Genomic DNA, 26243 nt, shown 5'->3' with positions numbered 1-26243 from the left:
CTTAAGCAGATGCTGGCAGAGCTCTGCTAGTAGCTGGGAAGGATCTGATGTACTGTACTGGAAAGGATTTGGTGTTGGTACCCTGCACATCACAGCTCCATGGATGTGCCCATCTCCCTGGCACCTCAGAGATGTTCTCACTTTGTCACCAGGACAGTAATTTCACACACTCCTCTAATAAAGTCCTCCGAGGCTGTCATGTATTTTCATGTATTTCCCCTATTATTTCTCCCTGCTTGAGCCTTTCAGATAATTGATGATACTTTAGTTAATCATTTTTCCTCTCCTTTGTTTGCCAGGTACCTCAGCCTTGAAGGGATCCTTTTCATTTCGAATCCGTGTCTTCTCTTAAGTAATTGATCACCGTGCACCCGGGGACACCCAGTTCACAGCCCAGCGCCATCAGCCTTCATGAATAATCAACACGCCGTGGCCGCGCTGCTGCAGGAGTGCGAGAGAGCTCTGGATGCTCTCCTGTCGCCACGGGCTGGCACGGGAGAGGGAGACGAGCAGGAATACCGTCGATGCCAAGGTGAGATCCCCAGGAGAGGCGGCAGGACCTCAGCCCTGCCCTATTTTCCTTCCTCTCGGCAGATGAGTGTCAAGAGATGCCTGGATTTCGAGGCCATGAATGGGATGCGGAGCGGCAGGCAGGCAGGGAAAGAAGTCCACTTTGTTGCAGTGAATTGCTGTCAGTTCTAATTTTAGGCTTCAGTAAACATGAGGCTGTAAGGAACAGTTTAGTTTGGGGCAGAACAATGCCCAAAAGTTTGCTGATGCACATAAATTTCAGTTATTAAAAAAAAAAAAGAAAGGGGAAAAAAAGAGAAGGATGCAACTCCTGAATAAGGGAATAAGGGCACATATTTCCTCTCCTTTCATAGGAGCTGGGGGAGGGCCCTCTGTGTTTGTCAGCTTCTCCTCATATATTAAAGAGCTCATTGCCCGAATCTTTATCTTGTAAAATGTGTGTGACCTCTAGAAGTGGTGTCCAAGTGGAAAAAAAACCCCACCCAAACTTGCAATATCCCTCTTGAAAGGAAAATCCATGCTGGTTAGACTGGAAAAAATAAGAGAAGGAAGCAGTTTAGCAAGAGCTGTAATAAAAGGGCTCGGCATTTGTTTCAATGCTGGTGTTACCTGCTGCAAACCAGCATTTCTTTGGGTATTGCCGTGGCTTTGTGAAAAATAAATGTATTCCGCTGGAATTAAGGTTTCCCTTCGCGTGACACATCTGCAGGCACTGCCCGTTTCCCCGTTTGGTGTTAATAATGTTTAGTTTTGCTTTGCTTGAGTGCCTCGGCCATAGCGTTAATTTGAGCTTTAAACCCCTTTGTTTGTCCCGGGGCTGGAGCCGTTGAGGAGATGTTTTTTCCGACCATCCTTGTTCTTGCTGGGAGGTTCAGCTGCCTCTTTCTCCAGCACCTCAGTCTGTTTGTGCTGCAGGGTGGTGGATACGTTTCTGTTATGGATACTGGAAGGGGTTTATCTCCTTTTATTTGTTATTTTCCACAAAGAGTACTTTGTTTCCTCGTCGCAAATTCCTTTCAGTTTTATTATGGCTCCTTAAGAATAGAACTCCTCATCAGGTAATGCTTTTTCCCCCCCCCCCCATACTCCTCCCTGCTTTTCTCCGATGAAATACCACGAAGTATGAGAAATAATCAGGTTAGTTCCAGCTAAGGTAAATCAGTGGCCTTAAAATCACTGGATTAGCCACGGTCCTTCAGGTAAACTGCTTGAGGAAATGGGCGATCAGAGCCTGGAGTGACGCTCGGGCTGTCCCGAGGACCCTGTTCCCATCAGCTGGAAGGAGCAGCCGCAGCAGCAGGGTGGTGACAGCGACATCAATAACTGCTGGGGCTCTCTGCCCGGGCAAGGAAGGCAGAGCCTCGCAGCTCGGGGCTCTCGGCTTCGGGGGGACACACACAGCACAGAGGCTGAGAGGGTTTCTTCACCCCCCTCTCCTCCCGGGGCTGCCTTTGTTCCCCTCGGTGTTCTCAGACTGGGAGCAGGAGGGACTGACAGCCAAATCCAAACAGAGATGATAGAGGAGAGGAAGAGGAGAAAGGAACAGCACATCCTTATCTCACTTGAGTGGGTGGAGGAAAATGCGTATTAGATGAGTCTGAATTGCTTTCTGATTTCTTTGTAGGCTTATATATCATTCCAGTCAACTTCTGTGCCAGTCCAACCCTCATTGATTAGTTCTATTGCCTGTGATTAGAACAGCTCTGTTACAAGGGTAAACTCTTGTCCTGGGAGCTGGTTTTTAGCTGAAAGCTTCTGGGCTATTCACACCGGGTGGTTGGTGTGGTTCTGGTGGATATCCTTGTGATATAACATTATTTTATTGTCACTAACAACCCAGTTGTGCTTATTTCCATGTAGTGACAGCCTTGATGTGGTTCTGGTGGATGTTCTTGTGATACAACATCATTTTATTGTCATTAACAGCCTAACTGTGCTTATTTCCATGTGGTGACAACTAGGATGTCACAGCAAGGCGCAAAGCTAGGTCTACACAAATGTTCAACCCCAAGGGTGACTGAAGGCTCCCAGAGTGTCAGATCCTCCTGAAAATGTTGTCCTGGTTGCACTTTCCAACCAGTTTGGCAGCAGTGACTGCTGAGATTGGAGAATTTGGCCTTATTCTTTGTTCTTTAGTGCACCAGGTAGGAGAGGGATCAAGGTTTAGTTAAGAATGGCATGGAAAACAGGAACAAGAGGACAGCTGTAATACCTTTATGCTTTAGAGAGGATCCCAACATCCATGTTATCCCACTGATTGTTTTCATAGCTGCTGACACCATTATTTTTCCCCATTTTAGTGTTAGTTAGTGAGTTCATGAAGGATAGACAGAAGAAGGTAGAGAAGGAGACAGAAAGGCTCCATAAGCATCCTGTTTCTCTTTGGATAGATCCTTCCCCAAGATGTCAGTCCTATGGGATCATATGAGGAAACATGGGATTTCCATGACTGCCTTCAGTCCCTCCCACCATCTTCCTTTGGAAAGATGTTGGCAAGCTCAGTCTTCCCTCTTCTACATGAGTGGATCAAACCCTCTGTCTATCATTTGGCGTTCATTGTGAGGAGCTGGGTATCCCTGCTTGTCCCTGCTCCTGCACTGATTTTCCAGTGAGAGGTGCGGGGGTAGGAGCACAACCTTCTCTGCCCTACAGCTCTGCAACTTGGCCAACTTCCCATGACATGGAGGGCTGAGCCTCTCCAGACACCACTCCAGGAGAACAGGGAAATGTGGCTGCACATGAAGCCTGGATGTGTATCAGGAAGATTTCCAAACCCCATGTTTCCTTGGGACAGCAACAAGTGAGAAAACATGGGTTGGGAAAAGCAACATCATTTTAAAGGTGACTTTTTTGAATAGGGCCCTAAATATCCTGCTTTTTCCTAGGAAAACCATGCCAGTGAATGCACTGTAATATGAGCATGAGATAGACTTTGTAGGTAGTACGTTTTCTATGGTCCATCCATAAAGGATTGATTAAAAATATGTAGTAATACATGTATTGCATTGCCTTGTTAAAGCAATGATGGTCTCTGAGCAGGGTTTTTTGGAGGGGATTAATGGCCAGAAGGGGCTATATCTGCAGCTGATCATCACCATTAACCCCATCTGGTCAATAATCCTCGTTAATCCACTTTTATTGGCCAGAGAGGCTGCCCAGCCAAGTGGTTAGCATACCACACAGCACACCCAGGCTGCAGCTTCACCTCTGCTGCTGGAATATTAAATGTGGGCTGCAGCTGAAAGGAAAGGGCAAACCCAAGCCCAGATCTCTAGCTGTGTGCTCCTACTGGCAGTTGCATCTTTAGTTGGGTCAGGTTTGAGATCCAACAGAAGCTGATGGGGTGGGGAAGGAGCAGGGAGGGCCAAACTCTGCTCTTGATATTCAATATAACCCTTTAGATCTCTGTCTAATTGCTTTCCATGGTGCAGGTTTATCTCCCAGTTTGCATGTGGCTTTTCCAGATGGCTCTGCCACTGTTACCTGAGCACGGGGGGACAGGTCTTCTGTGCTGTTGACCCCATTTGCTCTGCCAGGAGTCCACACACAGAGGGAACAGGTTTCCTTCTGTCTCTCTTGGAGTGTCTCTTCACATTCAGGGAGCATGACTTCCTGCTAAAAGCCTTTTTAATGGCTGATGGCTCCCATTTCCCTGGAGGGCAGAGCAGCCAAGGGGAACAGGAGAGCTCACCTTCCCTCCCCATGAGGCTGGTGACAAGATCTAAGAGCTGGCAGCAACTGGGAGAAGGTCTTTTGAAAAGACTGATGTTCTAAGTGTTGAACCTGGTACAATATCTTCACCTGCTCTTTGACCCTTTCAGCTTTGCTTCCTGAGGACTTGAGGACCCTTCTGGAGGAGGCAAAGGAAATGAAGTGGCCCTTTGTGCCGGAGAAGTGGCAATACAAACAAGACCTTGGCCCAGAAGACAAAACAAATCTGCAAGATATGATCAGCACGAGGCTCCCTGACTTGCTGGTATGAAGTTCAACACACCTGTCATGTCAAACGTCCTGCTGAGGTGCTGGGGGTACACAGAGCCCTGGGAGGTTGTGTCACCTGTGGGTTCGGGAGCTTTTTGGCAGCAGCCGGTGAGGAACTGCTTGGCAAGCATCTGTGTTGGGCATGGGCATTGTCCATGATTGTCCTTGCAGGACAACCACCTCATTCATCGAAACATGCAGTAATGACTTCACATGGATTTATGCCCTTCCTGCTCACTTTTGTGCTCATCCCACACATTTGGGGCACTTTGTCCATTCTTGTGTTTTCACAGGGCAGTTCTGCTTCTCTTTCCACTGAGGTAATGCTTCCCCTTTCCCTGAAGAACTGGCATTGTAATAACACCAAAATTCCAATTGTTTACACAATACTAAAAAAAAAAACCCACATGAATTTGAAAGGAATTCTGTGCCTCCTTTAACTCCATGCTGGAGAAGGCCATGAGGATTACTCACTACAGTAAGACTTGCACACTTCATCACCTACTTTTCTTTTTTTTTTCAAGAAAATTAGGTGGCTGAATCCTTTTGAGGGACAAGGTTGGCCAAAACTTTATAGGAAAATCCTTGCAAAGGATTTCATGTGACTTCTCCTGTGAGTCAGGAATACTTGGCTATGTAAGGAGTTGCAGGATCCAAAGGTGCTTGGGGGATCCCATTGAGCTTAAAGATTAGAAAATGACAAGGAATGTAGACTGCTTTTTGTTTTTCTGATTTTCCAAGAGGGATGTCAGACATGACTTGTAGCAAATAGAGAACTCCCTTTTCCATGCTAAAGGTAGTATCTGGGCTGAGGATTGTCCCTTTGGCCGGACAGGCATAAAGATGAGGTTTGGGAGGTTTTGGGGTGTTTCTTTTTGCTTACTTTGGTGCATGTCTGAAGCCAACACAGTCCCTTTCCTGCCTTGTGTTAACTCCAAGGTGGCCAGGAGATCCCACCTGCTCCAGAGGGCCCTGTCCCAGCAAATTTGGTTTGGGAATGATGATTTCTTTGAATAGCACAAAGCAATTAGAAGCTCAGCAAAGCCAACTGGGAGGTGGGAGCCCCAGCACCTCCTTGCCCACATCCCCCATTGCAGAGCTCCTGAATTTCCTTTGGGAAGGGCTGGGAGTGGCTATCCTTGGGCAGTTATTTTCTTTCTCTCTTTGGTGTGTGTGGCCCCAGACAGAAATTTATGGCAGAGGTTGACCTCCTTTACAATCTCCCTAACTTTGGAGTGTTTTGTCTGCTCTCCCCAGGGATAAACACCTGCAGTAAACTCCCCCAGAGACCTGGCTAGATGGGAGATTAATGTGGCTGTAATAGTGGAGCAGTGTTTGTGGCATTATCCCTGCTCCCCAGGTAGATAGATCTTTTCTGGGATGATACCAATTATTTATTGCTGAAACATCTGTTGATAACTGCAGCTGCCCTTGTTAAACAAAGCATATCATGGGGTCACAGACTATAGGGACCTCAAATCCTCCTGCATGCTAGTTTTGGGCTATTCACCCACACCCCCTGAAGTCCATTGGTTGCTGTTGTCTTCAATGTTTCATCCTGTGGTGGAAAATACTTTGTAAAACGTTGTGCTGCCTTTCCCCATGTGCTTTGAAGTATTATTTCATCTTCATCGGTAATTTATATTCCAGTGCCATTGTACCATGGGAAAAAGGGAAAACCTTTTTTGTTTTCCATTTAATTGTAGATAGACTGACATTTTGACCTGTATTATTAGTATTAGTCAGGAAAAGGGATTTTTTTCCCCTTCATCCATTCCTTCTCCCCCCCCTTGAAATAAAATTTCAAGGCTGCCTCAGTTCTTTGAATAAAAAGCTGGGGGGGAAATGAGGCTGAAGAGAAGTGATTACAGTGTGATGAGGAAAGATAAAAGTCCAAGCAACTTTTTTATTCCTTTTTTTTTTTTTTTGGCATGAGGGACAGAAGGATAATTTAATTCTCTGGAGGACAAAAAAAAATAAGCCTTTGTCAATTTATTGTTCAGGGTTAAAAAAACCTTTAAAATTTCTCCTCTCTGTTTATTTTAATTTGCCATGCTCAGAATAAGCTCATAAACCGTAAATTCATTACATTTAAAAAGTGCTTTGAGATCCAGGAATGAAAAGCACTTCATTACCATAACACACTGGTGGTGTTACAAGGAGGCAGCACTGTGCTACTAGAGCTCTCCATGAGGATGTTTTACTCCGGGAGGAGGCTCAAAAGCTCCATGAGCCCAGCACAGGGAGTAAGAGGATTAGGCTTTGGCTTCAAGGGTTTGCCTTAGTGTTGTTGCACTTTAAAAAATGTGTTGCTGGAGGCTGCACACTCCTTTGGCATATCCAGGAGGCAAAGGCACCTGCACCTGCAGCTTTTTAAGGTGCTCTTCTTCCGCCTTGCTCAGTACTGCTTTGCATCTTATAGAAAGTTGAGGGTTTGGTCTGGATTTTTGGGGTGTTTTGCTTCTTCCTGCCAGGATTCACCTCCCAACCAAAAGGCCACCCCAGTTCAACAGGCTCAACATAATGTTTTCCACCTTTTCCCAACGTATTTTGGCTGCCATTGGCTAGCAAACCAAACCCTCGTGATGGGAATCTGCACTGAGACTTCAGGGGTGATAACCAACATCTGTATCCAAAACTGGGAAGCTCTGGGATTATTGTTTGGAACAAGTCAAAGCTAAATCAGAAGTGTCACAGAATCCTTGGCAAGGATAAATAAGGAGGGATCACTTCTTCTCTATGGGGTTTGGAATGGGGCTGAGGATCCAAAAGGGAAGATGCCAGGGTGTCCTTCCTGCAAATCTTCGCTATCCCAAGGGATGGAATTAGCCTTCTGCTCGATAAGCAGCCAATAGAGGGCAACATGTCCATATCCACGTAGGCTTTGAACCCAAAAACCCTGCTGTGGGTGTAGCTGAAGGACAACTCTATGCACACTAGTTCTCTTGTGAGATGAGTCATTCCACATCAATATTTTAGTTATCTTATGCACGATCAGAGCTTGTCTACTTCATTTTTATCACACATATCAACAGCTCCTGCAGCCAGGCATTCAGCCATGGACCAGGATCTGCTGGGATAGGAACAGTGGGAATAGATAAGGAAAAGCACCCAGGAGTGGAGGTACAGCAGGTCCCTCTGCACCCGCTGTGCAGGATGGGTCCCTGCTCCCTGCTATGGATGCACAGATCCTAGCCCTGCTGGCACAGAATCTCATGGGATTTAATGGGAATATTGAAAGGAGTAGAAAATAAGGCCCTGCAGCCCTTGCCTGGGCCTTGGCTAATTAGGTGCTGATGGATTGCCATTAGGGAAACCATTCCGAGGGACATTCCCTAACTGCCGTAGGTGTGTGTGTGGCACTCCAGAGCTTGGGAGCCTTTGAAAAAGAACTAAAGAGGGGGCTGAGGATTTAGTTTTTCTCCTCCTTCTAACTGTCGGTGTGGTAACAGGAGAATTAAAGCCCTAAATCGTAGCCCTGGGATCGTGGCTGCTCAGGCTGACCTTTTGCTACCTGCCTCCTCCGAGCTCTTCTTGGGTGATCCCAGGGAAACACAGAGTGATGTAAGGGATGAATTCGAGCCAAGAGGGAATCTGTGGCACCTCAACCTCCCTGAGGCTTTGTAAATGAGAAGGATCAGAGATCAGATGCAGGCAGGAGAGCTTTAGCTGCCCTGGTGCTGCAGAGCTCTCCATCTTCCCTGTGTGGGAAAACTAAAGCAGACTTTATATGGAGCACCAAATAAAAAAAGATGGGAAGCCTGATCCTGAGTTCCTGTTGGGCTGTCACTTCACTTTACTCATGGGTAGGATTTCTTCTTCTTGGATGCAACTTCATGGAGCATTTCCTCCCTGGAAAGCACTTTTAATGTATTCCTGAGATTGCTATGCTGTGTTTTCCTTCCAAATTAAGCTGCTGCTCAAATGGATTGATGTTTTGAGGGCACAGATTTAGGACTCTGGGATTTTTAGCTGTGGATAATGGTCTGGGGGTGGGTTGTTCTGTCACTGGCATTGTGCTGTTTATAAGTATTAAAATGTCCCCTTCACACAGTGTTTTAATGTGCCACAAGAGTTTATAAATAATCTAGAGCTGGAGCACAGCAGGACAAACAAATCAGGGCCACAAAGTGATCCTTGGTACTAGTGAAGAGCAGGAACTCCTGCAGATGACTGTTCCCCCAAACCTCTGCTACCTCGGATACATATGAGGCCCCCAAGAACTCCCCTTTGAGGAGCTTCCTGGGCACTTTGAAGGCTTCAGCTTCTTTCCTCTCCCCAAAACGCTGCTGTCCTTTTTCCCTCGAGGAAAGCAGGAGTTATTCCCCCTCTAGGACTTCCTCAGTTGGTGAAGCAAGAAACAGTTGGCTGTAAAACCTGACCCATTCTGTGGTGTTTTGAACTGCTCACAATGGACCTAACGCTACTGCCATTGAATAAACACCCAACTCTCTATCGCCTGCAGGATGAATAACTTGAGCTAATTAACAGCCTCAGGAGCCATTAAATGATGTTCTGTGCTGCTTGGAGCAGGGAGGAAAGTGTCCAGGAACTGCTGATGCCTCATTCTGCAGCGATTTACTGTGGGGCTGTCCCTTGTTCCAGGCGTATCCGTCTGCCCCCTCAGACGCTATTTCTCCTGCCCATCACCGAGGTGGCAGGAGGCTTAATTCCCTGTTTTTTTGTGGAGTGGGCTCTGATTGCCAGCTGAAAGGCAGGGATTGATAGAGAAGTCTCGTGCAGTGACAGCAGCTTTGGTCTCTTGGAAAGACAGGCGCGTGGGGCAAGAGGGGGAAAGGCTTGAGCCTCATCCGTCGGTGTTGTGGCTCTGTGTCTAATCTGACAGGGGACGAGTGCAGGGGGAAGGAAAACTGGGCAATTTGTTAGGGTTCAGTGGAGTGCTAACTAGGAGCAGCTCTTGGGAGAGCACTAAAGCACCTGGAAGGATGTGTGTGCCACTGAAACTCCTGCCTTGTGCATGGAATTGGAAATCCTTTGCCACTGAAATTCCTGCCTTGTACATGTAGTTAGAAATCCTTTGCCACTGGAACTCCTGCCTTGTGCATGGAGTTAGAAATCCTGTTCCAACTGCTCTTGGGTTTCGATTGTTTAAGCAGATTTTAAACCTCAGCTGCAGTTAGAAATGAAACATGGGCTGAAACAGTCTGAGATGAATAGATATAGGCAAACACATGAGTCTAGAGTGTCTGCAAGTGACACTCTGAAAATGAAATGATTCCTGGCCCTACTTTCTAACCATGTTGTTTGCAGAGGTGTTTTTCCAAGGGAGATCCTCCCAAGCCCCCAGGCTGTGGAGGAGGGCTTGCCTCTGGGATCTTTGCTTTATAAAGAGGGCTGAGAGAGTGGATTAAATCAATATTTCATTTATTTGGGCTTGTAATTCCTCTTCCATCAGCTGCCACATAAAGATTTTCCCCGATTTCCTTCCCCTCCTCCTCATCCTCATTTACTATGCACCAATAATTTCCCTTTGACGCTGCCCTGCCAGTCCTTAGTGCCAGATGGCCCCAGTTCTGAGCTTCTCCCCTCTCCTGGGAGCAGCCCCCATTGTCAATGCAAAGGAGGCGTCGTGGCTTTGAACCCAAAGCTGAGACCCAAACTTCAGCCCTGGTGTGAGGAGGAGCTAAACCCACTAATGCAGGGAACCATGCAAACAGCACACCCTCCCACTCAGCACCATTAAGGCGAAACCCCTTCACTAAAGGGCTGCTTTGCATTTTCCCCAATGGGTCCATGTATAGAAATCCGCTGCAAATTTAATTCTCCCACCACCTGATTCCACTTCCCAGCCACAGAGCTTCCCTTTGTGGCATAAACTCAATTAGACAGATCCATTTCACATCCTGGGCACAGATGTGAAAACAAAGTGTGTGTGCCTCACTCTTTCTCTCTCTGTGGATGTGCCTATTCTGCTCCAAAGCAAGCAAGAAAGTGAGTAATCTGTTTAGGGCACCAGTTCCTGCTTGTGCTGTTACATCCTGGGAATCACTGGGGTTTCCCTAGGTCTGGGCTAGGTGACAGGGAGCCTCTCCCCTGGCTCCTCTTGGGGAGGGTGTCCCTGTGCGTGGCTTGGGTGCGTGCCCAGCACTCCTGTGCATTGGCTGGAGGTGCTGAGGAATTCTCCAGCCACACGAGTTGGCAGGGAATGAAAGGAGTGGGTATGAATTTCTTGGTGTCCTGCTTGGGAAAGGGGGGAACACGGTTCCAAAGGCTGACACCAGACCATGCTGCTGTGTGCCACACAGCGTGCAGCCCTGTCTTGGAAAAAAAACCTATCCCAGTTTTTCCCCCGGCTTGACTTTTCCACATTTTGTGTCCATTTGGGTTTGGAGAGGGACACAAGAGGTTTCAGCATTGAGCAGTGAGTTAAATTATGCAGCTGCAAGCCTGCCAAGCCCTTCAGAATAGGATGCTTCGTTTAGATTTTCCACAATGCTATTGAAGTGCTTATTTTCCTCCTGAAGAGACACAAACAGATGCAAACTTCTGTAAACACTTTAGAAATGAATTCAGTGAGTTTGGCCTCTCAGCAGTGCTCAATAGCTGACAGAAAAATGTCTAATTAGTGCAAGTGGAAATAATAGGGCCACTTGGATTCCTTCCATCCTCCTCCAAGTCTACTTTTCCTAGGGACTCAAAGGCTCTTTTGTTTGGTAGGTCACCCTCTCTCAGGCTTTTGTGCTCCCATCTATTAAAGGAAGAAGGGGAGGAAGAAAAAATAGATTAGGCGATGCTCTGTGCTTAAATATATGGCCTGTTGATGAGCATTTGGGGTGGCTGGTTTGCAGTGTCAGTTTACAGGTGCTTGGAGAGGGGGATTCCTCCATTGTTGGCTCCAGGAATCCTTTTCAAGTGCCATCCTCTTAGAAAATCCAACTGGGACTCAGGGGGGAAAAAATTTAAAAAAGGGAAGGAAATTTGTACAAATCTGCCTCACTGAAGTGCAAACAGGCTAGGAAGTGCTGACCTGAGGATACCAATCCCTGCTTACCACGGGTTGGGTTTTAGCTGATGTCCTCACGTCCTTGTGGACTTCTGCTAGGGCTGTCTTTACTGGCCTTCTGTCCTCTTAACAGCATGCACATCAGGAATTCTGATGGCTCCTTAGTGTGCTGATGGCTCAACCAGTTGGGAATCCAGGAGAGTTCATAGAGACTTAGTATCTCAGAACATGCAGAGTTGGAAGGGACCCATAAGGATCATCAAGTCCAACATTTGGCCCTACACAGGACATCCCCAACAATCACACCATGTGCCATGTAATCATTAAAGATGTCCTGCAGGGGAAAAACATTGGATTCCTAGCTGTTTGCCCGTTTGGCATGTACAAAGGAATGGATGGCTCAAGCTCCATCTGGCCTATAGTGACCATTCCAGTCTTCCCAGACTCACATCCCCCTTTTAACTAGTTACTATTTATGGGAGTAATCTGTGGGGCATGATTTAAATCCATTAGCAGATCACCAAATTGTGTGGTTCAAAAGAATAAACAATTAGAAAGACCCCAAAAGATCCGGAATGATATCTACAGCTCACACAAAAATAACAGCTGGCAGCTTCCTATCCTAAAAATGAAACTAGGCTGAGGAATAGGGTTAATGTGAGGAATAGGGCTGAGAAGCTAAATGTTTTCCAGCTGCCTGAGTCTCTGGAGGTGAGTGTCTCTAAGGCTACCTGTGTTCTTTTGCAGGTTTATCTGAAAGCCTCCATCGTGGCCAAGGACTGTGCCACAGCTACTGCTGTTGTGTTCCTGATTGACAGATTCCTGTACTGGATTGATGCCTCCAGCTCACTCCTCCGGATTGCCAAGGGCCTGCACAGACTGCAGCCTGCTGCACCCATCAGTCCTCAGGTGCTCATCCGCCAGGCTCGCCTCGCTGTCAACACAGGTACTGCTCTGCTTGCTCAGCTCCAGCCCAAGTACAAACCACTTGACTCAGAAGAATTTGTCCCTCTCTGAGGATGACATTCTCCCAGCCCCAGTGCCATCTTTCCAACCTCCCATCCCACTCCCAGCCCCCTTGAGCCCTCCCAGCTCCTCTCACTAGCACAAAGGGGCTGCTATAAAGGGTTTCAGAGGCAAAAGCAAGGAGGGAAAATTGTGAAAGGGTGTGGAAAATACTAATTGGAGCTTTTGTTCCTTAACAAATCTTCCCTGCTGGTTTCAAACAGGGGTGTGTGAATTGCTGTACTCCTGAGCAAGGGCCTTGGAAAAAAAAGGGAAATTGGAATCCTGGCATTTTTCTCTGCACTGTCCCAGCTGCTTTTCAGTTTTCAGTGGGACCACTTGACTATGCAAACAACACAGCTATAGCCCCTTGAAGATAAACTGATTTAAACAATACCATCTTCCTAGAACGTGGGCAACACCTGAAGGATTTTTAATGCATCTCCCTGTGGCTGTGCTGTTTGTGATGGGATGTCAAGTCACTCCCCAGTGAGACCAAAATGGGTTTCCAAAACCCATTGGGACAGAATCCAGCAGTTCTGCTGCTGAAGAAAGCAGCCTAGACTACTTTCTTCTGGAAGAGAGATAAGAGCAGGGAATCCCAGCTCAGTGCCTCTCTTGTTGCCACCTCTCCTGCTCCAAATCCTGCAGCAGCCCAAGGAATGGGAAGGAGCAGAGGGAGAAGCTTTGGTTTGCTCTAAAACCAGCATGCAGCCTTAGCCTCCTCCTCCTGTTGTTTTCTCCCTGTGGTCAGTTTACTGACAGAACACAGACAGCAAGCACAGAAATCCAACAGGAATTCCAGAGCTTGGCTCAAGGGAGACTTCCTCACATTTTAAACCCTCTTCCAGACATGTATAATGTGTAAAATAAACCAGATATAGGCACAATTTCACCTCACTGTGCAGCCACATGTTACAGGACAGAGTGCATTTGAATTTCTGACTGTTGGCAGCTGCAAATCTATGTGCAGGTGATATCTGATGAATATTTTTGTTCTCATTATGCCACAGAATACATTTTTATATTGATTTCATATCCTTTTCTTCTTTAATTTTCAATCAGGTAAACTTTTAAAAGCTGAATACATCCTAAGCAGCCTCATTAATGACAATGGAGCAACAGGTATGCTTGTATTTCTTTTCAATTTCACACTTCAAATTTCATACTTTTGTGGGATTTTTGATCCTAATTTTAACAGTTCCACAAACCTCAAATACAGCCAAACCAACCCCAGTAATTGCTCCTTACATCACAGTTCTGTTTCCTTCACCATTGCTAAAATGTGGAAAAATTACTTCGGTTTGAAATTTCCATAACTTATCCTTGTATCTCTTCACATCACTTCACATCACTCCAGGATCGAGAGGTCTAAAATGTGGATCAATTTCAAGCAATTGACTGGTCTAGAGAACAAAGACAACTCTCTATCCCCTCAAAAATCCAGGTGATTGGAGTAATGCTCATCCTCCAGATTCCCACTGATCTTACAAACTAAATGAATGCTTTATTCCAGACTTTCCCCCTTCTCTTTCTGTCCAATGACTCTACTGCTGGTTGTGTGTCTTCTCTTGGATCTGGAGGGGTGTAGTAGTAGTAGTAGTAGTAAGTAAGGGTTTATAGTTAATAGTAAAAGTTCATTAATTTTGGCAGCCATGTATCAATACTATTTAGTTATGGTTTTGAGACAATATATTTCAGGGGGTTATATTTGTTCTCCATTTTCTGAGCCTTCAGGGTTTATTTAGTCAATATATTCAGGTTTCCTCACAACTGTGAAAATTTAGGAAACCTCTTCTGCATTTTGTTTCGTGTGGAACTGAGAGTCTCACACACAAAAGGTCTCCATGCAAAGGGGAGAATTCTGGCAGTTTACTGGGATTTAGGCTATCCTTGGAGGTTTAAAATGATGAAAATGACACAGGAGTTTTCACTCTTCACTGAGTTTTTCCACCCTTTCTGCAGGTACCTGGAAATATGCAAAGGAGAGCGACCGGATTCTTGTCCAGGCAGTCTGCTTACAAATCAGGGGGCAGATTCTGCAAAAGCTTGGTAAGGCTCTGTTATAAACACCCACTCAAGTTTTTCCCCATTTTTCCCTTTAAAATGTTATATTGGGCCCAAGTCAGAGCTTTGGCCTGTGCTGAACACTCCATGCCCATAAAACAGCCACAGAAGATGAGTTGCACACCCATCTCTCTCCAGCAAGGACCTGGAGCCCTGGACCAACCCTGTACCAAGCAAACACATTTCAGAAATCATAATTTTGTAACTAATCTCCCCAGAAGTCAAGGAGCAATCTGAAAAGTTCCCTTTTCTCCTGTGCTATTCCATGTTTGTCCCAAATTCGCTGCTCCCAAAGGCAGGCAGGAGTTGGTCACCGATGTGTCACAGCACTTTCCTCTCTCAAAGTAGGAAAATCACTGATTTTCAGCATTATAGGCTTTCAGGGTTTGGCATTTGAGGCAACAGCCTTAATTTTGTGCTTTTGGTTTGAAACCAAACTCTTCCATGGCTGTTGAGCTGAAGTTTTCTCATGAGGATAAAATGTGTTTATGCACAAGCAAAAGCTAAAGGAAAGTGATAAATGTTCAGTGTTGCCGAAGCAAAATGTGCCATGGTATGGTTTTATGCTGTTTTGAGGATTCAAGGAGAAGTAAAATCACCTATGGAAAGCCATTGCTCAGTGACTATCTCCTGATTTATTCCAGGGATGTGGTATGAGGCAGCAGAGTTGATTTGGGCCTCAGTCGTGGGATACTTCCAACTTCCTCAGCCAGATAAAAAGGTACTATTTCCTTTCCGCTCTGGATATCCTTTGCCAATCCAATCATCATTCCAGATTAGCTTTTGTTGACCTCAGCAAAGCCCTCCAAGCAATAATGTTTCAATTACACACCTGAGACAAGGCTAAGAGGCAGGACAAAGCGTGTCCTGCGTGTTGTTTCCGCATGCATGCACGGGCTCACCGACACCTTTCCTCCTCCAGGGGAATGGAACTCATACTTCTCATTAAGCAGAACCACCTGAAGTGAGCCACCACTGAGGGTATCACAGGTGCCTCCAACAAGGACTGACTAATCCCAGAATGAAGCCATAGGTTTTAGTTATTGGGATTCAGATCAATTCTTTTCCCCAGTAACCAACAATGTATATTTGCTGAGATGCTCTGCACTGTCTGTGGCAGGTGATGGACTTCCCATCACTGCATGCCCTGAACAGCAGCCACCATACCTGTCTCTACACCTTTGTGAGGCTTGGCAGCACTAATCTTCCCACTGGAGCTAAAGTAACACTCACACCATGTGTCCATAGCTAAACAGGAATGTGAACCTAAGCCTGGCAAGTCCTAGGGTGATGCTTGGAGAGGCTTTGTAATTGGAGCCCAGCATAAAATATACCCCAAACCCAGACCTCCTCACCTCTCCTCTGCCATGCCTTAAAGCTTGACCTCAAGCTCAGAACGTTTCCATGTTCTCTATTTCTGTGGGAGCAAAATGTGTGGTGAATTCTGTGGAAAGCATATGGATACTTCCTGGCTTCCTTAACTATTTATCTGGGCAGATCCTCAGCTACCATCAAATCTTCCAGATTACACTTCCTGCAAGTTGAAATTAATAAAACCATACCAAGATGATGTCTCTGAATTTGTTAGCAATGCATCTTGTTTGGTTTGTGGGTTTTTTCCTGGCATGTTCTACACAGAACCTCCTTTATGCAGAGCAGTAAAATTCAAAGTATAAGGGGAAAAACACTATGATCTTTTCTCAAATCTCTTTCAGGGAATTGCTACTTCCTTGGGAATTATGGCAGACATCTTTGCTTCCATGAATGAGCAGGATTATGCACGTTTTAAAATCAATGCTGACATTGACCTGGTGAGACTTGGTTGAGATTTGTATGTGGAGGTTGTTCACGTGAGCAATATGTTGTTGTCCCAAATTCCCCCATGCTTTATTCTTCCTACATTTCCTCTCCTGTGCTGAGAGGGCTGAAAGAACTTCCATTGCTCCTGGTGAAAAAGTTCATTAGCACCTAGATGGGGGAATGCCTTGCTTCAGGAAAAGGAAAACATGGAGAGGATATACAGAATGTGTATGTCTGTGTAATATACAGAGTATTTATAGGGTCAAAAAGTGTTGTATCCATGGTAAACCTGAGCAAGACCTGGTTGTTGATTAAAATATGACATCCCTGCTTTCCAGGTCTCATCTCTTTGGAAAGAAATCCTTTGAGATAAGGTTTTTCCTCATTTTTTCTTCACTTCACTAGAGCCTCCTCCAAGGGTTCAACCATCGCTTGTTATCTGCTGCCCAGGCCTGCAAGCTAGCAGCAGCCTACAGCCAGTACACCCCTCTGTTTGTCCTCACAGCCGTGGTAAGTGTTAGTCTTCACTCTGGAAGTGGGAATTGTGTATGGAAAGAGTCCAGGCTGTTAAATGTGGCTCCAGTCAGGCTCTCAAACGCTGTGTCACACAGGGCATCGTGTCCATGTTGTGGTACAAGGTTATATGTTGATCTGAATCTGATCAGGAGCTAAGCAGATGAGTGGAAAGCTGTCCACAGAGTGAGGATGGGCTTTCAAGCCCTGGGAATGCTGCTTCTCCTATACCTACAGCTCTATTTCAAAGGAAAAAGAGGAAGATTGTTTCCTCTTTTATTCTTTCCTCTGGCAGTTAGAGCCAATGTTTGCTTCAAATTGTGTAAGGGAAAGAAACATGCTTTAACTCCTTCATTCCTCTTTGATCTCCTCCCAGAACATCCGTGGGATGTGTTTGCTGTCCTACAGTCACTCCAAGGACTGTCCCCCAGAAAAGAGACAGTTCTACTTGTCTGAAGCCAAAGAATCCTTTGAGATTGGCCTCCTCACCAAGAACAACCAGAGCCCCATCACCAGCAAGCAGGAGCTCCACAGCTTTATTAAAGCTGCTTTCTGCCTCATGACTGTGCACCGATGGCTCCATGGAGAGAGTGAGGAGCTCCAGAAGGTCAGTCAGCTGTGCAGGGAAGCCTTGGGCAAGCTGCACTCATACAGCACTTCATTTGCAGGAGAGGAAGAGAAAGGCACACTTGCCAAAGAGATCATGGCTCTGATTGCATCTGTGAAGAAGCGCCTGTGTGTGGAGACATTCCCTAATTCCGATGCCAGGTCTTATGTCCCAGACAGTTACAAAGGCACAGTGGAAAAACCTGTCCTGCAAGGGCAAGCCAGCTTTGAGAAAATCCTTGCCAAGCATTCTCAGCATCACTTGTCAGTGTGCCAAGTGTTTGAAAAGTCTTGCAGGATTCACAAAGCCACACCAGGAGAATCCCAGGTGGGAGCTTGTATCACAACCTTAAGGACAGAGACCAAAACCACAGACACTGTGTGCACTACTGAAGAAATAGTTCACCAGAGGGGAGGAGCTGTGAAAATGTTGGACTCAGCAGCAGCAGGAAGCAGCTCAGAGGGACTCAGTGGCCTGAGAAATCAAGGCATTTGTTCTGGTGTGATGAAAATTTCCTTTGAAGAAGAGATTGAGCCATTAGGAATGGAAGTAAATGATGAAAGTGGCGTTTTCAGCAGTGGGCAAAACAGGAGTCAAACCACTAGTTCTGACAGCTCTTGGTGCAAACTGTCAAAATCCAGTTACTCTTCCAGCTGGGAGGAGCTAAACCGTGGTAGCAGCAGAGAGTCTCTCAGGGAAGAGCAGCAGCGGGAGAAGGGATTGGTGGAGGAGCAGTGCTGCACCACAGAAACTGAAGAAAATGGCCAAGCCATGTCATTGCTCTCATTGCCTCCCAGAGCCTGGCATCCTGCTCTTCAGCAGCCTCTCTGTAGCTGTGGGGGACCTCCTCAGCCTTCCTTTGAAGGAGGTGCATATCGAGCTGGGAGGACGGTGGAAAAGTCATCTCTCTGTGGAGAAGAACTGCAGGGGGGAAGACACCATGGAAGGAGCTCTTCAGAAAAGAAAGCAAAGGACCTGAATAATGTGTTTACTTCCCTTTCCACCTCTTACTCTATTCTTACCACTTCAGAGGAGAAGTCCTCCCATGTGGATCTGGGCTGCAGGACCAAGGACAGCAGCAGGGAGGGAGGTGTTGGCCATGTTGAGTGTGTCCACCCAGGAGGACCTGCAGGTAGCACAGAGGATCCCTCGTTTGCGGCACAGCCTCCCACACATGGGAGTGCTTCTGTACTCTCAAGGAGCATCAAGCCAAAACTAGGCAGTGATGCCTCTGTGTGTGACTGGCTGAGGAAATCTGCCCTGGTGGGGGACAGATCTGTCCAAGTGCCCACAGTTGACACCCAAGCAGAAACTGTAGATGACACAGAATTTGATATCATCACTGTTGGAGACTTAGTAAACAATTATGCTCCAATGCATCAAGCAGTTCCCTGTGCACCAAAAGCTTTGCCCTCGGGGGGAAAGATACCCACAACCGAACAATTTGAGTGTGCCACCACTGAGGAAGGCGAAGAGAAGCCTCAGGACATGGTGAGCAGCAAGAGACAATGCAATTCACCTCCGAGTTCATGGATCAAATTGTCACAGAAGCCCGCGAGTTCCCCTGAAGGTCCACTTCTGATCCCAAGGGGAAGTGGCTTTGCCTTCACGCCTGGGAGAAGGCAGGAAGAAACACCTGATGCTCGATTTCTGAGGGATGAGGACTACAAGCAGCTTCTGGCAGGAGTGGAGCATAATTGGCTTGTCAACAGACTGTTGCCTACTGGGATTTTTAAGCCCAAAGAGCTCTGTAAAACATACTGTAAGTTCCCACACCGTGCTGGGCATTGCCATGCAGCAACAGGTTCCCTCCCAGAGATCTGGCTTGACCCAGGCTTCTCAATTTAGTCAGCATTCATTAGCATTTAATTTTTGTTGGTTTCTACCCCATTACTTTTATTGTTGCCCCTTTAGATTCCACATTCCACCCCTGAACACTGTCTATGTTTATTAAGCTAATCATAAGTAACATCCATCCCTCAGCACAGGCTTGGATCAGTCCCATGGGATTGTCCATTCTACTTGTGGTGTTTTCTTTTCCTAGCTGCTCTTCTTTTCAAATACTCCAAGAAATCTGGCCTGTGGACAGCTCAGGAGACAGCTGTGTTCATTGGGGACTACCTCAGGGTGGCAAATGAAGGAAAGCAGAGAAGAGCCTTTTGGATACACTTCCTGCACCAAGAGGAAACCCTGGGAAGGTATGAACCAAATTGATTTCTGGAACAAGATCTTTATCAGTGCTGCTTCTGTGTAAAAAGGAATAAAAGGAATATTTTATGGCTTTCCCAAATCTCTTGGGCATTTTGACAATCACTCCACATTTTCATTTTCTGGGAAAGAAAAGCCACCTCACTGTTGTCTTCTAACAGCTAATTTCAGAGTTTAGATCATTATTAGGATCATTATGAATGATGATGGGTTGAGAACAGCATATCAATACCTCTGAGTGGGGTGTCCCTTCAGAGTCAAGAACAACTGAGTTAAAAATTCCAGTGGTATGAGACCTCCGTCCCAAAATTTGATTGATAATTTTTCACCTGTAAGAGCTAGAAAACACAAAAACCCAAGCAACTTTCATCATTGCCATTTTAAATGCATCACCCACAGATTAATTTGCTTCTGAACAGCCAAGCTCTGCTTTACATTGTCAAAACATATGGAACAAACACTTCTCCTTCTGTTTAGGTATGTTGGGAAGGAATATAAAAAAGAAAAAGGACTCCTCCATCATTTCAGTGACGTGGAGAGGCAGATGACTGCCCAGTACTACGTGACAGAGTTCAACAAGAGGCTGTATGAGCAAAAGATCCCTACCCAGATCTTTTACATCCCATCTGCAGTACTCCTGGTAAGAACTGTATTCTGGGGAACTGAGGGGAAGAGTTTCTTGAGTCAATTTTCATCTTAAAATGCCAACAATGAGGCTGCCTCATTTCAGATCCTGGAAGACAGAACTATAAAAGGCTGTGTGACTGTGGAGCCCTACATCCTTGGGGACTTTGTGAAGTTATCCAACAACAAGAAGGTAGTCAAGAACGAGTACAAAGCCACAGAGTATGGCCTGGCTTATGGCCACTTCTCCTATGAGTTCTCCAACGGCACAGACGTCGTCGTTGACCTGCAAGGTGTGTATTACAGTGAACTTCGTGCCTTTCAGACTCAACCTTTAGCACACAGGTATCTTTGGGAGATCAGTTTCATTCCATATTCATTAAGTGCCTCTTAGGGTCCAGCTTTTGCTGATGTAGGTGCAAAATGAGAATCACCAAAGTGATTTTACCAAGGGTTGGTTGTACCAAGAAGAGAGTCTTGGGTATGATAGTACAAAGGCTGTGATGTTTGATACCAATATGTATCATTTCCTCCACAGGTTGGGTGACAGGGAATGGGAAAGGCCTCATCTACCTCACAGACCCCCAGATCCATTCTCTGAATAGCAGAGATGTCTCACGCTCCAACTTTGGGAAGGAAGGAATTTACTACTTCTTTAATGATCAGCACATGGAGTGCAATGAGATCTGTCGCCGCCTGTCCTTGACAAGGCCCTCAGTGGAGCTGCCAGCATAGACTCACACAGGTCAGTCCCACCGTGTGTGTCCCATGAGCTGGACAGTTTTATCCTACACATCCTTAGGAGCAGCAAAAAGCTGTCTTCATTTCCCATCCTCCTCCCCCTGATGTCCCACTGCCCCCGAGCGCACAGGCCGGGATGGTTTCTTTGGGGAGATTTTCCCCATGAGAAAGGGAACACAGCATCCAACTTCCACAAAAAGAAAAGATGGATCCCCAGCAGACTTGCCTTTAACAACCCCCCCTCTTTTGTTTCTGCAGCCAGCAGAGTTCCTTAGGCTTTTGTCCCTGCGTTTTAGCGATGCCATTGTTTTCTAGGTGATGTTTGTGCCGAGTTGTTTGGAAAGATGCCCTGTCCCTGCACCACCCGATTAGAACTAGGTGTAAAGAGGGAGAAGCAAGAGCAGAAGAAAAACACAAAATTAAATCTCTTTATTATGGTGCATAAACCTTCAGTCTTGGGGAGCTGTGCAGCTGCATGGGGAGAGAAATGCATTCAAAAATATAATGCTAGTGTGAATAATCCTTTCTCGAGCTCTGCTCACAGACTGCTCCAGCTTTGTCAGGTGAACTTGAACCAGGCCATCAGATTTGCTGCCGTTCCCATTGCACACTGTCTGTCACCCCAGGGCATTCAGCATCTTGCCTGTTGTAAAGAGCCAGCAAACAATCCATCATTGAGCCGGGGGAGCCGCTCGTTCACACAACAGTGAAATCGGCATGTGACGGTACACTCGGCCCCAGTGTCTCGCAGATTAAAGTGATACACCAAAACTCACGTGTTACTGGGAAGATTAAGCCCTGTTATCTTGTTGTGCAGCCAATAAAGGCTGTCCTTTTCCTCAGCAGTGAGGAAATGCTGCCTTTAACCAAGTGACAAACGCTGTGAACACATAGCTCCGTGCTCCGGCGAACGTGCCGAGTGTGGAGAGGGAAACAAAGCTAGTTAGCAAGATCCCGGGAATTAATGGGTGGCAGAGATGCTGTGTTAAAGCCTCTCTGCAGAGGCTTTCCCTGCTCTATAGAGACAATTAAAAGCAAAACAAAACCTCCTGGACAATCTCTGTGGAACAAAGTGTCCTAATGTGCCGCCAGCAGCCGGCCTCGCCACTGTCTGCACCGACAGCAGCTTCAGGACCCCTGAAAAGTCATGCCTTTTCCAGCTTCCTCCTGTTCAAAGGGGGCAAAAGAAAATCTAGTTAGATGTGCTCCTGAATTAATCCAGCCATGGGAAATCTGAGCATTTTGCTTTCTTCCTAATATGTGCATTTAGGAGCTGATTTCTTTTGTTGTTCGTAGCAAACGTTTTGCTGTCTCAGCCGAAGTTTTGGCTAAAGTGTCAAGGATCAGCCTGTCCAGCTCCCTGCTAAAACAGGCATGGAATCACATGCTACTGGTCTTGCTCTTTACAGGCTTGGGCACAGAGGTATCAGGCACTCTTGTCTTCACCCAGGGCTTGGATGCTGGAAATCATGGATTATTGTGCTCTATAACCTCATCGCCTGAAGAGCGTGGACACACACACATGGCCCCAAACACACACATCTTAAATAATTGATTCATATTTGTGGTACAAATAGGGGATTATCAGGGAAATAAATAGTTGGCTCTCATGAAGGAGAAACCAATATTTTAGCTGGAATTTTCATCTTAGATCAAAAAATTGCTGTTTTGTTATTGCCTCTGGTTTCAAAATAAAGTCATTTGAACCCCTTGAGATTTAGATAATACTTTTCTTTTTATGAGAAATGGGAATTTTTTATTGGAAATTCAGTGGTTCATATTAAGTAACTTTCTACCAAGATACTTTTTGGGCTTGATTAATTATAACACTCCAAATTCCAATCTAAGTGCTAAGTGTGACCAATAAGGGCCAAGTCTCTACAACCTGAGTGGAAATGTGATGTGCTGGGACAGTGAAATATTAACTGTATTAACTAATCACCTGTAGACATCAGGTCTAAGGGAACATGAAAATTTTCTCCTCTCAGCTAACTCAAGGACTTGAGTTTATACCCCATGTAAGCGCTGCAGTGAGTCAGGCACAGAACCATCCTGCTCTTGACAGGCTGGTGATATACTTTGCTATCCTTCAGGGACGGTGTTTGGTTCAAGAGGTGTTTCCCGCTTGCCTTTCTGCAGGTGTCCAAGTGAAAGGCAGAGTCTCCATGGCTGCGTGTCAGGAGAGTTAGTCAGTTTGATATGGAGGTAACAAGCTGATGCGACCGAGGGCTGCTAGCCACAGGTAGAATGATTGTCTCACTCTTGCCTGTAACTAATGACCCTGTGGAGCGCTGTGGGGAATTTCTCTTAGAAAAGAGGCAGTGGAAAGGGAGCCCCTCAGTTAGCCCAACAATACAGGGCTACGCCAGGCTTGCCTTCCTCCCTCTCCCCCTGAGCCAGCAGCATCCCAGGCCATTACGGCCAGCGGAGGTGACCTTTCCAGCTGTGAGGCAGCCCCTGCACGCGAGGCAGCACATCCCTGCTGCCATAAACCCAGCATCAGCTGCCCCCAGAGCCCAGCTGCTGGATTTAGGCACAGCTCCTTTCCCAGACTGAGCTGTTCATGGGGGCTGAGGGGAAAGCCTCACATCAGCAGGCACAGAGTCACAGTCCACACTGCCCAGTCTCTGCTGCCTGGCAAAACTCAGCAGCACCAGCCTCCTCCTGGGCATCTCCTTCCCACTAACCACAACAGGGATACTTGCAGCAAGGTATTGATAACTGCTGTTGGCACCTGCTGCCTCCAGGGAAGTCCCAGTGCAGGCACCAGGGTGCCTTCCCCAGCCCTGCAGGGAGGCTGGCAGCAGTGTGCTGCTCTCACCCCTCTCCCGGCAATGACACACACCACCCTCCTGTTTTCCACTTGGATGAAATCATCTCCCCTCTCCCTCGGCAGAACAGGAGCAGATGGAGCTGTTGGCCTCCACAGCCACCCGCTGCCCTGGCTCATGTGAGCCCATGGTGCCTCCAGCCCCTGCAGCCTGCCCTCTATCCCCCTCCTAACAGAACTTAATCCTGTTCTCTAATCCCAAACTTCTCTGCCAAGCTGCTTTTAAGACAGAGCCTATCTCTCACCAAAAGCCACCACGGTTACTGCTAAATGCTGCTAGGGAGCACCAAGGGGAGCACAGGTCCATAAGAGGCAGGTCCAGCATCCTGCTTCTTCCTGCATTAAGGGGTGATTGGGTGGCACAGGCAGCACCCAGAGGTGCCAGGCAGCCTAGCAAGGGGCACAGCCCCCCCTTGGCAGGCAGCAGGTGCCTTTCCTCCCTCGGTAACAGCCAAGTGAAGCCCAAACTGCCGCGCAGGCTACCGGGGCTGCTGTCCCCTCCGAGCGGGCCATCACGTTAATAGAGGTTGATTTGCAAACGGCGTCGCTCCCCCCCTCTCCCCAGTGCCCCCCTTTGCCTGACTCCCGCTTTTCTGCTCAATGGCACAGATGCTGCTTTGTGCTGCCCAGGACCAGGCAGCTATTAGCAGCAAATCCAGCGAGGGAAATTAATGAAGGCGACTACTAATAAAAGACAGCTCAGGACAGCTCGACCAACTTGCTCCGAGCGGTAATTAACTTTTTCTAAAACTCATGAAGGTAAATATGCCGTCGGCTTCGGGCTCTCTGCTCTTTAATAAAGGGAGGAGGAGGGGAGGGGAGGGAACAGCACCACAGCACCAGCCCTGTTCCCTCCCTGCGTGCTGCAAAGTGACCCTCCGAGGATTTTTTTTTTGCTCCAATCGGTTCTGAAAAGCTTTGTTTTAAATCTGAGCATCACGAGAGTTGTACCTCTGCTTGATCTGAAGTGGGTACAAGAGGTCACAGGGATGACCAGAATTTTGCCTGCCAGAATTTTGCTGGACCTCCACAGCTGTTGCAGCATCGTAGGCAGAAGGCAGAATTTCCTTATATCTCTATGTTGTCAGCTTGTTGGAGCAAAAGTCTTTAAAACATGATATTTGGCCCCGAAGTAAGACATTAGTCCACACCAAGTGAAAACAAAAATCCCACCTGGATTTCTGTTTATGCCAGGGGACTGACTGTATAACATAATTAAGATATATGTGTAATTTAGATTATTATACCATATAATTGTATCATAGATAATTGAGATTATTTTGCCCATGGGGAATATGAGTTGTGGCCTCATGGGCCAAACCCACATGTAACACAGGATCAGGGGAAAGCGCAAACTGAAGCACCTGGATAAGGCCTTAGGAAAACTGGGTTTAAAATCGACCGGCCGGATGAGTGCTGTGTTGGGAACACTCTTTAATGATGGCACTACATGGAAAGATTTATGCTTACCATGAAAGCAAGAGATCAGCAACCCTTGTGGTGAGGCTGCTGCTGCACCGACATTACTTTGGCTTCTCATCACTATTCTTATGCCAAGGAGGGCTGCAAACCCCCTCAGGGCCCTTCGAGCTGCCCCTCCAGCCCTGACAGCGCAGAGGAGCTTTTATGCCAAAATACAATACACAGAAGGATCATAAACACATGTTCTAGGGCAAGGTGCTGCCATGGAAACCACCCCCAGGTTCGTCCCTTCATCCAAGAAGATGCTTTTCCGTCCTGCATCTCCTGGGTCACCTCCAGGTTGGCTGCAGTTGTTTCTGGGGAGCTCCCATCACCTTCAAAATTCAGGCTTCTGCGGGAAAAGAAGGAAATACATGGCAAAGAAGAAAAGAGAAGAATCAAGTTAAGAGCGAAGAAAGAGGGAAATCGATGCTTTTGGATACATTCAAATGAAAAATCAGGATAAGGGTGAGTGGGATGGGTGACAAATCCCAGCCTTTGCCAGCATGGCCCTGCCTCCCCCTCCCTGCCTTATTCCCCTCGGGCCCATCTCCTCCAAGGGCACCTCCAGCTGAGCCCAGTCTTTCCTGGGGAACTGGGAAGGTCTGTCTGGCTTGGCTCTCACCCCAAACCCCTCTCCAAACTCCCCCTCTATCCTCCAACACAACGTCTGCTTTTTCCCACGGTGGCTCCCATTGCCGCAGCCCCAGTGAGATGGGGATGCTCCAGTGGAGTCTCTACTTTCGATGGAGGGAAATCCCTCCAGGATGACACACCTGGCAAGAAGCAGATGTCACTCCCGCTCCTGCATGGCTCCACCACCGAGAGAGAAGTGCATCCCATCCATCCCAACCTTTTGAAGAGCCGAAGGCACCTACTCCAGCACCTCTTAAAAGTGGGAGAGAAACCGG

General features: G+C 46.9%; 1 protein-coding gene across 1 annotated transcript; it reads left to right on the top strand.

Moving 5' to 3' along the window:
- The first annotated feature begins 411 nt into the window (after window positions 1-411).
- On the top strand, window positions 412-21035 carry ALPK1 (alpha-kinase 1). Its single transcript, XM_009082575.1, has 13 exons — window positions 412-532; window positions 4353-4507; window positions 12224-12422; window positions 13547-13606; window positions 14447-14533; window positions 15193-15269; window positions 16264-16359; window positions 16754-16858; window positions 17238-19230; window positions 19513-19666; window positions 20154-20316; window positions 20407-20593; window positions 20839-21035. Exons 1-13 carry the CDS (start codon window positions 412-414, stop codon window positions 21033-21035), a joined length of 3594 nt encoding a protein of 1197 aa, XP_009080823.1.
- Window positions 21036-26243: the final 5208 nt, after the last annotated feature.

The sequence above is a fragment of the Acanthisitta chloris genome, unplaced genomic scaffold (assembly GCF_000695815.1).
Source record: "Acanthisitta chloris isolate BGI_N310 unplaced genomic scaffold, ASM69581v1 scaffold20709, whole genome shotgun sequence".
Taxonomy (NCBI): Eukaryota; Metazoa; Chordata; class Aves; order Passeriformes; family Acanthisittidae; genus Acanthisitta; species Acanthisitta chloris.
Note: the sequence above shows the minus strand (reverse complement) of the source record. Positions and strands in the feature narration are given on the sequence as shown.

Bases quoted from the DNA above. Each gene is read 5' to 3' on its own strand.
- ALPK1 (XM_009082575.1), top strand. From the start codon at position 412: ATGAATAATCAACACGCCGTGGCCGCGCTGCTGCAGGAGTGCGAGAGA. The intron at 533-4,352 runs GTGAGATCCCCA...TGACCCTTTCAG, and splicing joins GGAATACCGTCGATGCCAAG to CTTTGCTTCCTGAGGACTTG. The intron at 12,423-13,546 runs GTACTGCTCTGC...ATTTTCAATCAG, and splicing joins TCGCCTCGCTGTCAACACAG to GTAAACTTTTAAAAGCTGAA.